Source organism: Meleagris gallopavo, chromosome 14, assembly GCF_000146605.3.
Source record: "Meleagris gallopavo isolate NT-WF06-2002-E0010 breed Aviagen turkey brand Nicholas breeding stock chromosome 14, Turkey_5.1, whole genome shotgun sequence".
NCBI lineage: Eukaryota > Metazoa > Chordata > Aves > Galliformes > Phasianidae > Meleagris > Meleagris gallopavo.
In genome coordinates, this window is record NC_015024.2 from 10,617,709 (window position 1) to 10,630,585 (window position 12,877).

Here is a 12,877-nt window from a genome sequence, read left to right on the forward strand (position 1 = left end):
AAAGAAAATATTTGTACTGGCAGTTGCTGTATTTGAGCCATACAGAGCATCACTGAGGGAGTAATTGCCTCCTCAGGGATCAGGGAGCAATAGCGCTGTAGGTTGAGATGTTTGTTTATGTTATTCCTTCCAAGTCACATTTTGAGATCTTAGTGTTGTTTAATACTGCCTGTCAAATTAGCTGCAAAGGCACACAAAATCAGAATCTAATTCTCCACTGATTTACTCCAGCAGAGCTTTGTTGATTCCAGCAGCATTGCTATTGCTTTATCACAGTACAAATAGAGTCAGAGCCAGTTCCCCTTGTTCAGGGATCAGTCCTGCTGGCCTTGAACCCTGAGGCATGTCTGCAATAGATCTGAGTCTCTGTGCAGGCAGAATCCCAGCTTCTGATCTTACTGATCTACTTCTGCTAATGAATAGTACTACCTGAGTGGACTTATTTAAAATGTATACAAGTGTTACACAGAACTTGTCTGTGTAGGATATTTTCCTCCATTAAATCATCTCACTGTGATGGAAAACCCCATTAGCACTCTGAAACCATATTCTTCTGTGGTACTCAGAGATCATGGTGTAGCCCGAGCTCATTTGAGTGATCTTGATTAGGGAAGAAGAATTTTCTTGTAATCGCACGCACTTTCTTGTGCTGCTGCTTAGTCCCTGCTTTTAAGCATCTCTGATGTCTCATTAGTGGTAAAATCTTCCCTGCATTTCCAGTGTCTTTAGACTCACTGAAAGATGCTTTATTATTTTCATTTCATCCCTTGATAAGACAGTTTTGTGGGGGTTTTTTTAGGCAGTCAGCATAGGAGGTGCAACTTTCTCAGGCAGGGAAAGCATTCAGCACCTTGAAGAGAGCTGGCAGTGTCTCCAGGAGGTTGCTTTCCCTTGTTAAGGAAGAACCATTGCTGTCATACGCACTTTTGGGTTTGCTCTTTCATGGGGTGCTGGCACGTGGAAAGCTTGATTTTTTTGCCAGGTACCAAGTGCCTTCTGCAAGGTATTGAGTGCCCTCCTGTCCTTTGCAGCCAAAAAAGAATTGATTGCTTTTGGCATCGGGCAAATCTGGACTCAGAAGACTGCAGGTAGTATTCACCAGTTATTTATGTGCTTTTGCATGCCAGAGTTTGTCTGAATTGATTTCCCTAGAATACAAAAGACTTCAGGCATTAATGACGCTTGCCACTAAAACCATTATTTTATATTTTGAAAATAATAATACAATAATAAGCATGACAATTATTTCATTGCAGCAGGGAAATTAGTTTTTTTTAAATCAACTACAGTCCAAGTAACTATTAGCTCTTCAGATTCATTGCAAATGTGTGAGTTATACACCCTGACTGAGCAACATATTCCAATTTATTGTGGCACAGTGGGTCGCGGGACACATTGTGGAAAGCAATAACTGGCATGCATTGTTCATTTGGGTGTTTTTGTTTGGTTTTCTTCAAGGAATGTGTTTTTAGCCTGACCATAAAATGAATATTTTCTGATGTGCTGTCAGTAGGGACTGTTGCTTGTTTTGCACTTGACCTGGAGCTCACTCATTTGTCGCTCACAGCACACACCCTCTGTATCTGCTTCTTTTTGATGACTTGTGTTGTATAAGTGCAGTGTCAGAATGTGAAGGCTGAGTTTTCCACTCAGTATTTTCACTTTTCACTTTGTGTCAACCCTCTTCTTCCTTTAAATTCTAGTCTTCTTTCTTATCCCAATAGGAAAATTCAGACTGGTTATTAGGAAAAGAATTGTTCACCTTGGAAGAGGGAAGCACTGGGACAGGTTGCTCTGGGACAGTACAGGCTGCACTCTTGGAGATTTCAAAGCCTGACTGAACAGGGCCAGCTGTTGGCCCTGCTTTGCTAAAAGCCTGCTCTGCACGTCCTCCGGAAGTCCCTACATCCTAATTATTTTATGGCTCTGATTAGTACCCAGTTCCTGTTCTGATTCAGCCATGCTGATGCACGTGTCGTTGTCTCCTAGTGAAGGTCAGTGAAGTCACAGAAGTTTTACTCATGGGTGATCAAAGCCAAACCTCCAGTGAGGGTAGTAGGTGAAATTCAGGTATCTCCGTGATTAGTTCAAGCAGCCTTGAAGAGAGTTCTGGGGTATCTGGGATTTAGCAGTCACCAAGAGCCCTTGCTCTGCCAGTACGTGCCGCTCTCCTCATGCAGCCAGGGCCACGTGAGGGACTTAACGCTGCACAAAGCATCTGCTTCTCAGCTCAGCGCCTTCCCAGCCCTGCAGCTGTCTGCCACAGAGCTTGTGGTGTGCAGAGAGCTGTTGGTGAGCTCCACAGGACAGCAGGTTTCCATGTGTCAATCCATATGCAAGCAAAAGGTGCCCTTTCTCAGAGGAGCGCTGTTCTCCCTAGCAGCAATGAACTAGATCTTACCTACAATATGTGAGAGACCTGCAGTTGACTTTAAAAAAAAAAAGAAAGAAAAAGAAATATGGGAATAGTTTTATAGTTGCTCTTCCCATACAACCTACCTGGATAATGTGATTTATTTATTTTTTATTTTTAATCAGCAAGATTCTCTCTATTATGAATCCTCCTTAACTGATGTAGTGGGTTGCTCTTTCCAGTGTGCAAAAGGGCCTTGTGCCACGGAGAGGCATCCAGCAGCGTAACAAATCACACTTGATCAGTAGAATTGAGGACCCTCCTCCATTCCTCCCACAGTACACAGACAACAGATTGCAGTTCCCACAACAATATTTGCATAAAGAATGTGACTGAATCACCTGGCTTTCTGCTCCTCCTAAACTTACCTAGCACAAAAATCCAGAAAAGTGAACTGGAGGATGTCCTCCTGCTTTCTACTGTCAGTTTACATACGGAGAGTTTATATGGCTCTCTCAGCTGTTTGCCACGCACACATCATTTATGGTGGAACTGCAAACAGTTTCCCACCTGTCTATTTATAGCTCTTTTGCACATGAAAGAAAGTCATGAAAAACAGTTGTTGTCGTGATGAAAACGGCTTTGGATACTAAAGGTTAATGTGCCACGTTTGTTGTAAGCATCTTTGCTGATGTGAAATTGCACTAAGAAAGCATTCGTCCTTAGTGGTTCAGCTTTATGAACTGTGTCTGAGCTGGTAAACAGGAGTAGGGTAGGTTTACAGTAGTCAAGTTGGGACTATAAAAGCAACATGCAATGAAAGCCATCAGCTGGCTCTGAAAAGATAAGAGCTGGAGAAAACTGCTCAGGTTGTTTGTATATTGTCATGCTCTGTTTTTGGATGCTTACCTGCAAAAGCCAGCAGAAAAGCAAGCACCTGTCACGGGAGTGACAGTGGTTGTGCTGCAGTACTTGTGGCACATTGAGTCAGCTTTGCTCATAGGAAATTCCCTGCAGAGGCAGCAGTGCCAGTGTGAGTTCAGTAGAGCTGTTGTCCCAGAGCTGTGTGGGATCAGGGCGTTGTTTGTGCTTGGTGTGGGCTTGGCACTTTGCAACCCGTGGTATGCAGAAGTGGTTTGTAAGTTCTTTTCCCTGGAGAAGTGGAATATTTGTTCGGGTGCTGTCTGCTTTTCATATCTCTTGACGTAAAAACGAACGCAGCTCTCTGAACTGATGTTAAAGATTGTCCATGGCTAAACAGAACTGAAAGTACACCCCTATTGGACATCAGCCCAAACCTCATGGTGTTTCAAAGCGTGCTGGTTTAGCAGTTGATACAGAAGTACTTACTTCAAAGAATAGATGAGGAGTGATCAAAAATCAGATCGTGTCCACCAAGACGCCTGTAGGAAACAGTGGCCCCGCTTCTGACGTGCCCTACGTGCAGGGGCTGCAGCTGGAAGCTGTGCCAAGGCTGGGCTGGGTTTGCACAAACTGTGCCAGTGTCCAGCCTTGCAGGCAAGCACCTGGCACCAGCTGCACAAAGCAAGCAAACAGCACAGTGTCTGCACAGCTTTATTTTTCCTTTTTTTTTTCTTTCTTTTTATGCTTGTTAATAGATCTGTTTTTCAAAATTGAGTTCTCTCTCTGAGCTCGTTCATCAGTGCTGTCACTTCTCCTTTTAGTGTATCCTCAGCAGAAATCCCCTGCTCTCTGTTTTGCCCCACCATATCAGTAGCCTCAGATTCATTTCCGCTGCGAAACTTCATGTGTTTCAAGTTTCTGTTCCATTTATTTTTCTGGAGGGGAAGCAAACAACAACAGTATATTAAACCTCAGGGTGATTAGGAAGTGTCATATGGCTGAAGCCCCTGCATGGTGATGCTCATCTCAGGCACTGCAGTCCCTCGGTTATGGCGGTAAGGGCTGCTGCCCCACCTCAGCCCACACAGACATCTCCTGCTGGGATATAGGTTGTGAGAAGAAAGGGCTGCGGGACCTGCTTAAGCAGCTGCCACAGGTGGGCTTAGAGATCTATCCTTGGCTGTTATTGAATTAAGATGAATGAATAGAAACAATGAGAACACAACCTGGTCTTTGTATTGAGGTGTCCTGTGCAGATAAGACAGAGGATCTGTGAGCAGATCAAAGCCTTTAGTATGTATGGGAAAGTGAACTCATTTTTCCAAAAATGTGTTCTTTTACACATACCCCTTTCCTCCCTATTTAGGGAGCAGCAATCTTCAGTTAAGAAAAATCTGACCACCAGCACTTTTACTAGTCAGTAAATTAAGGCTAAATTTAGAAGTAGTTGGAAGAAAAAAAACAAAAAACCCACCAAACCAAAACAACAACAACAACAACAACAAAAACAGGTGAGAATGGAACGATTTATTCCCCAGAATAATGAAATAATGAATTCATACATTGAACTGTTCATTTTCTTCCTTGAATGGATACTTTATTGTTTCTCCTCCATGCACTGGGGCACTGCTCTGCTGTTGAGGCACGGAGATGGCTCTCAGACATTAACATGCATTGTAAGTGCCTTGCAGATGTGTCACGTACAATCAATACGTTATTAATCACATAGAAAAAATTCAATAGGCACAGCACACAACACTGACTATTCAAGTTCATAAGCTTTGTGTGCTTTCAGATTTTTTCTTTTTTTATAGCAGGATGAGAGACATGTCTTCATAGTTTTTTGTGTGGTTTATTAGTGGCAGTAGAACTTGTTTAATTAACACCAAGACTTACTTGAGAATTGCAATCCTCCAAGCAACAGAGCTTTTGAATCAAGAATAAGGCACAGAAATACTTGTTGCTTTAGTTGAAAGTTGAGTAACTGCAGGATGCAAGGTGGTTGAAAAGATGAAGATGCGCAGAGCTCATTGAGCCGTTTTTACAATGCCCATCCTGCCTGCAAAGCCATCACCTTGGATACACTTGGATACACTCCTGTGTTTTGTTAAGATCCTTCTCTTAAAGATTAAGGCTTTGAGAGCTGGTATCACGCAGAGAATTAATGTTTTTCACTTTGACAACAGGAGAGCTGGTACAGCAGAGAGCTCAGAGGGAAGCAGCAGGGAGCTGGTGCAGCTTTCCATCCTCCTGACAGCCAGGAGCCTGCTTGCTGGTGCATCGGGGGCATTAAATTAGGTCAGCAGTTGGCTTCACGTGAACAAAACCAAGCGATCGCTGGATATTTTCCCACACGTATTGACCAGTGCAGGGTGCCAGGGATGAGCACTTTCCATTCGTTCTCCCTCCTTCTGCCGACCCTTACATTCATAGGCTCCTCCATGTTCCTTTCTGTGATTTGGTCTTGGGCTTTCTTCTTCGAGGGGTGGAGAGAACAGGAGGAAAGCAGCTCTCTGGTGTGGAATGCCTGGGTTTTGGGACACAGGAGAACTGCAGCTTCTGGTTTCCATCTCTCTGAGGCTGGGCAACATCACCTCTGCCTCAGTCACAGTGTGCAGGGACTGGATCATGTTCCCACTGGAACCCGTTGGGGTTTGATCTCAGTGGGTCTTCACTCTCCTTCTTTCCGCCCCACACAACAGGAAGGGAGATTTTAGTTTTCTCCCATTGGGTATATCCCTGGGTTGATTGTAACTTTTTATTCTTTCATGTAAAGAAAGTATAGCAAAATGAGTATCTAGAGCATTACATGATGACAAATTTTCTGCTGAAAATCCTAGTAAAGATTCCAAATTTTACAACAGCTCTGAGCTGTAAATAAGTACCTATTTGAAGTATTTGAAGAACCTGAATAGAAACATCACAGAGAAAAAGAGTATGTGGGGAAAAAAGATATCCCTTGTCCAAATCACTACTGATGAAAAAGAAATTGCATTAAGCCTTGGGCTTTCCTTTCAGAATAGACTTCAGCTTTATGAAGGAGTGCGTTTTCCTCCTGGAACATTTTCAGTGGCAGACTTTCCAGTCAACCTTAGAAAACCAAAAAATGTGTGGTAGTGATAGAAAAAGGAAAGATGAATAAATGAGAAGGGAGATGGCGAAAGCTGGAGGGAAAACTGAGAAAGAGGAAAGATGAATTGATAGGTGATTAAATAAATATGCTTACCTAGGGAAAAACAACCAGGAAGAGAGGAGTCCATTAAAGACAAAGAGATTGAGTGAGAGGGAGTTGAGGCGCTGCTAGTGTGTGCACTAAAGGAAAGGATATCATTTCTCAGAAGGCATAGATATTTTGTTCGATGAAGGAACTTGGATATGAGTTAAGGACAATAAATGAAGTCAGGTGCTTTTTAGACCAGTGTGGCCTCCAGGGCTGCCAAACATGCAAGCTTTTTCTTTTGCAGATCAGGAAGACTTGCACTAAGGCCGTAAGTTTGATCAAGGGGCTGTTTATTTTAGTCACGTATTGATTGACTTAACCGCAGTGCTCCTTGGGGGGGGAGAGCTGTCAGCATCAAAATCTACAGCTTTCAAAGTTCCAAGTAATCCTAGGAAATGAGCCAAACATAATAAATGCGGTTTTATTCGGACCTGGTCCTACTACTGTTGAATTCAATACCAGCTTTTCCCTAGCTCTCAGCAAGAGTTTGAAGATGCTTATTCAAAGAGCAACTCCTCTGATCCAGCGATCAGGGCAGCTGGTTCTGAAGTAAATGAGAGTATAAATACGGAACTCAAAGAAAGATACTGACCAGCAGGTGCAGGAAAGCTCTGTTTTTAAGGGAACGTTATGTTGATTTCCAAGATATGAAAGAAAAAATTGGTAGAAAAATTCAAGAAATGATGATATCCAAAGAGGTAATGAGTTTAAGTAGGGTTAGAAAAATTAATTATAATGTGATAAATAGATGTTTTTCAAAAACCATTGAGATAGAAAAGAAGGAGAGAGGATTGAGAAGCTCAAGGTACACAGTCTGCACGGGCTGAACTTGGTGGAAGAGGGTCCTTGAAAGCAAAAGTAGTGCATCACACTGCAAAAATAGTCCCAAAATCAGCCGTACAGACATGCAGTCATTCCTCAGGCAGAATTCCCATTAAGGTCAGAGCTACTCTGAGTATGTACTTTGCTTTTAGTTTTCTAATGGAAGAAAGAGCTATAAAACAAATATTCAGTTATGATTCTAGTCACAAATTGAGTATATCCGATCCCTATTCAGAGTTTATATGCAGTTACCGAAAAAGCAGTAGCTCCTTTGCTGTGGTTTATGATCTTCAGATACAAGACAAGAGATGCATTTTTAGCACGCACAAATATTTACAAATGCCTATCTGTGTGTACAGGCAGACTTTGATTTCTGTGTATCCATCGGAGCTTGGAAAACCACTTGTTTGAAGACTTGATTTGTAAGGATTATTGAGTGAGGTAAGCTCCGTGATAAGTTTGTCCTTGGGGCTCCTCCTGGGAGGTGTTACCCTACGTCGGTCTCCTGTCTCTGGCTGTAAGAAGCTTGGAGGGGATCATTACTGTAATCCCAGAGCAGAAATCGAACAGTGTATTTTCAGATGTGTGATCTGGGGGTTGTCTATCCAAAAAAGTTGATGGTTCAGCAGTAATGTGAGTTGTGTCATTCTGACAACCAACAGGTCGTGGTGGCCTTCCTCCATGTGCATTGCTAACCATGAGGCCCCTGCCCAGCCTCCCCCTTCCACTACCCCTCATTTTTTGCATGTTACGAAGGATTACGTTTCAATGCCAGTGTTTTTTAAAGGGTATGGGTTATCTGAGGCACAGGCTGTACGTGCAAAGATACGATAGCTGTATCACAGCAGATGACCCAGGTCAAGTTAGCTGTGAAAGCTCTCTCCTTATGGATAATCTCATAGTATTTTCAGGGACTGCCATGGAGGTCAGCAGGAGAGCTGGGCTTGTCACAGGGGTGTTTCCCGTGAGGAAATCCTTGCCCCAGGCACACAGGGCAGATGGGTGATTCTCCCGAGAAGCCCCTGAGGTGCTCCTGGCTGTGAAGGGAATAGATGTTTGAGATGTGCAACGAGGCCATGCTTGCTCCCTTGTTCTGTTTTTCCACATTTTACCAGCATCGATTTGCTAATCAATAACTTTATCCTCAGTTAATTAGAATTTGTATCAGTGTACGTGAGGGCAGACTCTGGGCCTGGCTCCCCGTGCTGTTGGGTCAGGCTCTGGCTGTTGGGCTGCCCTCAGCCCAGCAGCACACTGCAATGGACAGGCCTGACTGCTGCTGTTTATTTATCCCTATTAAGTTCATCAGATCAGACAGAGCTTCCTGGGGCCATCCAAAGCTTCCTGGAGGGGGTACTCTCACAGGCAGCTGTGTCTCTTGGAAGCAGACGCGTGTCTCCAGAAGGCAGACATGTGCCTCCGACTTGGATCGCTCCTTTTGGACTGTGTGGTTGTAAGAGCATTTTCTTACAAAATATTTCCTTGGGGGATCAGATGGACTTAGATCTCGGATACCATCCCCACTAAGTGATACAGTAAAAATAACCTATTATTCTCTGGTTCTGACCTGGGCGGTGACAACATATTGTTTCAGCATCTCTGTCAGACTGTTTCCCTTAAGAGCCATTTTAACCTCACCCAGTGGGACATAGCTAAAGGAAATGAAACTCCAACCCCATTAAGGAAAAAGACAATGCCTTTCACTAAACAAACTTTATTTTCTTGGCTTTTCTTCGCCAAGGAGAATCGCCTGTACCCCCCACCCTTGCAGCCTTTGTAGACAGTTCCTGTAATTGGGAATGGCTGGGTGGACACCAATGGTTGGCAGCAGAGGGGGATAAATCCGACATCCCTTGAACATGACATGGGCTGGGACTGCAGTCCCAGGTGGCTGCTTATCGTCAATTCCTATGGTACCGGTCGGCAGTACGTGCCTGCCAGCCACAGCTGCTGGCCCTCGAAACACAATTGGGTTTTAGCAAGACTAGATAAGAGATACACAGCAAAGCTGGGCTGTTGCTAATTTTGTGCAGATGCTAGATCACTACTGTACTATGGCCCACTAGCCAAAGCTCGTGACTTGCAACAAAACTGTGGTGGTCTTTTGGCATCAGGTGAAACAGCCACCCCAAAAGCAGACATGGGTTCCAGAATTTGCCGTTTGCATGCTAAGAGAGGGATCACTTCTGTCTTCACCCTCTAGCTAAGGCTGATACAAAATTTACAGTCAGTAATTACGTTTATGAGCGTATCCATTAATCTGAGGTGTTTTAAGACAAATTACAAATCTCTTCTTAAAATGCAGTCCCATGCAGTTACAAAGCAGGCATCTGAGAAAGCATCTTTTCACACGTGGTGTGCAGGTAATTATGACGAATCAGCTTATCCCAGGGAGAGTTAGGGTTACAGGCTGAGAAATGCAGTGAGGAGGATTAGAGCTGGCAAAAAGTAAGTAAAGAACTCTCTATTGCAGGATAAAAGTTGATTGCAAAAAATTGCAGCCCAAGCACAGTTTTTCATCTTAGAGATGGCTAATATCTGTAGTTCCCCTTGTTTTCTGACATGCAGGTTCTCAACGTGCCCAGTGCCCTGTTTCAGGATATTTCCAGTATCAGTCCCCATGGGGAGCAGTTAAGCTCCAATTTCAAACCTTAATCCTGCAGGAATCTATAAATGTATGTGTCTCTTTGCTCCGTTAAGCAGGTTTATGGCTATCCCGGCAGCTCACCAACAAATTCTGACAAACTAAAGAGTGTCCTAAGCACTAGGTGTGAGTTGTGTTCTTTTGCACACTTTCTTCCTCTGCTGATGGATGTTTCAGTAACCCCTGTGAAGAACAGCTTCTGTGAGAGCTCATACAGCCTCCTTTCCTCAGCCCTGAATAGTCTGTCGCCTGATGGTTGCGACATTCTCCTGCCAGATGAAAGGTCTTTGGATTTGAAAGGTCTACGGATTTGAGCAGCACAGGCAGCAAAAGGAAGTGAAATTAGATTTTCTCCATGCCAGCTTGATGTTCCATTGGGGGCAACATCAATCACCTTATCAGTGCCTCCTTGAAGGGAAGTGTGTACGCCTCCTTTTTGATTTCTCCCACAAGTGATGACTGCAGGGGATGCTGCCAGGTCAAGCCTGTCTGCGGCTGGCAGTGAGGTGCCAGTGTCCCAGGGAGGTGTAGGCTGGTGTGGATCTCTCTTGGCTGGACCTTGCCCAATAATGGAAGCATGAGTTACCTGTGAGATAATTCCCCAAAGCAACCAGGTGCCTGAAGGCTCATGCAGAGCTGGCTTTACCATTTGCATTCAGTCACTGCACTTCTTCACCCCCCATACATTGTCTCTAACAGGAGTCAATAGGAGTTGTCGGAGAGGACCCAGGGTCCGGCCCCATACCCACTGTGCGTGATGGAGATCCACCACTCTGTTGGTAACTTTCTCCTCCTGTGAGCTCTCTCTGCTGTTAACTAAGAGGCATTACAGTTGCCTGTAACTGCAGTCAGCAGTGGCCCGTTTTAAAAACAATAGAAAGTCATAATGATTAGCACTGGGGAGATTAAAGTTCCTTTTTAGATCATGGCCTGATAGGCAACTGCTGTCGCAATAAGCGCTTTGCGAAGCCCACAGATCTATCAGTGGGTGAACGTGGAGCTGCTGTGGTGCTGAAATGTTAGCCTTCTGAATCTTTCCGCGGTGCATGGAAAGATTTACGGGTGCAGTGATGCATATCTATCTCAGAATCATGTTCGGATTAAAAACTTCCTGCAGAGCTAATGTCAGCACAGGTTTCAGGTCACTGCTACAAGCTAAATCAGGTTAGAGATCAAAACCAGCAGGCAGGTAGGAGGCTTGCAGCTATCAACTGGGATAATCTGAAGCATGATTTTTTATGACTGCACCTGTAATGACATGTACAAGCAGGGAATGGTTGTGGTCTGGTATAAACTTGCTGGCTTGTCTGGATCTGGTGAAAATTTCACGTGCTTTTCAGCATCAAAATACTATGCAAAAATAGCTGGTTGAATCCAGCTGAAGTCACTTGAGTTATAATGAGGAATGAATTGGCCTTGTATGCCTGAGTTCAGGTTTAACATACAAACTACAAGCTATTCCTAAATTATTTTCATTAGACAATCTGTGTAAAGAGACACTTGTTAGATATAATAATTCTAGCTGTTATTATTTACGCAACCTCTGACTTTTGTCTTTTACAAATTAAATATGTAAATCATAAAGTAAGCAACTATTTAATATGGTTTGAGTTTTGCATCAGGTGACTCATGCCAATGGATTTTTAATTAACTAAGAAGCCATCATTTTTGGCAAATTGTTCAGTTGCTGCATAGGTGTGATAATTGAATCTAGAGGTTTATTTTTGTCCATTTATTGATGTTGAGGGAAAACAGCACAGTTATGAAAATGGAATAAACTGCAAAGGTTTGTTCAGTTCCTGCAGGCTGATTGGGACAAATGACTTTCCATTCCAGTTTTTATGAATGTAGAGTTTTCTGAAAGCTTTACAGCACTACAGGGAAAAGAAATTGCAGGCAGTAAATGATGCTGGATGGTTCGTGTTATTGAGAAATAGAGGTTTTATCTGAAAATGTGAGAGGTACTGTTCTGCTGTATTTCACTTTTTCGAGCAGGAATCAAATGCAGTGATTTGTACCTTATTATGGACATGGAAGCAGCTTGAGACATTTGCCTGTATTGCAGACAGAATCTGTAGTGCAGTCAAGGCTCAGTGCAGCCATTTGCTGTGCAACTTTGCTGCACTGTTGTCTGTGGCCAGCAGGTAGGCAGCGGTGTCAAGCCTTCGCCGTCCCCTGCATTGCAAGGACAGCAAGGAGGTGGCCACAGAGTTCCATGATGGTTTGTTTATTTGTCTTGGTCAGTGAAGGCAGCAGGTGTATGTATTTCCATACCTCAGTTTGATAAATAACACCGTTTTTTTGTGGAACCGAGTTTGAGTAAACAGCTCTTGCAGCATTAGACAGCCCTACCTGTCAAGACTTTTTAATGAACCCAGTGTATTTGTTTTTTTCTATGTAGAAAGCAGAAACATGGCAACAAAGGAAAAGCTTCAGTGCTTGAAAGATTTCCACAAGGACATCCTCAAACCTTCCCCCGGCAAGAGCCCGGGGACGCGGCCTGAGGATGAGGCAGAAGGAAAGCCGCCCCAGAGGGAGAAGTGGGCGAGCAAGATTGACTTTCTGCTGTCCGTGGCTGGGGGATTTATTGGCTTAGGCAATGTCTGGCGGTTCCCGTATCTCTGCTACAAAAATGGCGGAGGTGAGTATTTGTTTCCTGCTCATGAATCAGTCTCTCTGCCTCACACTTGCTCTTTTCAGTGCCTTCTTCCTATTTTTAGAAAGAGTCATTCAGCATCTGTTTTCTGCCTTTTTCACCAGTCTTTGTTTTATTACTTAATAGATATTGTTAAAACTTATGGAAAACCAACAGCAATTTGAGTTCCGTAGTGCTGAATCTTTTGTACTCTTTTGTTCTGCTGCTATTGAGTCTGACTCTGATACGCTATTATCATAGACTCGTATTCTCTTATACAGTGCAAATAGAGTTACACAAGCTAGGAAAGTGACTCAATGTTAATAATCAGACTGAACA

The 12,877-nt window shown here is 43.6% G+C and overlaps 1 protein-coding gene across 12 annotated transcripts in view; it reads left to right on the forward strand.

Annotated features, from left to right (window-relative positions):
- SLC6A6 (solute carrier family 6 member 6) overlaps positions 1–12,877 on the forward strand; it is a 47,773-nt gene that overhangs the window by 10,950 nt on the left and 23,946 nt on the right. For 5 of the 12 annotated variants that reach the window (XM_031555577.1, XM_010718560.3, XM_010718561.3 and 2 more), the window contains one exon: positions 12,305–12,544. In XM_031555577.1, the coding sequence (XP_031411437.1) occupies positions 12,305–12,544 (240 nt within the window). Of the gene's footprint in view, positions 1–1,031; positions 1,089–7,618; positions 7,701–12,304; positions 12,545–12,877 lie in introns of those variants that run through there. The other 7 variants (XM_010718558.3, XM_010718559.3, XM_019620137.2 and 4 more) reach the window with 3 other exon arrangements.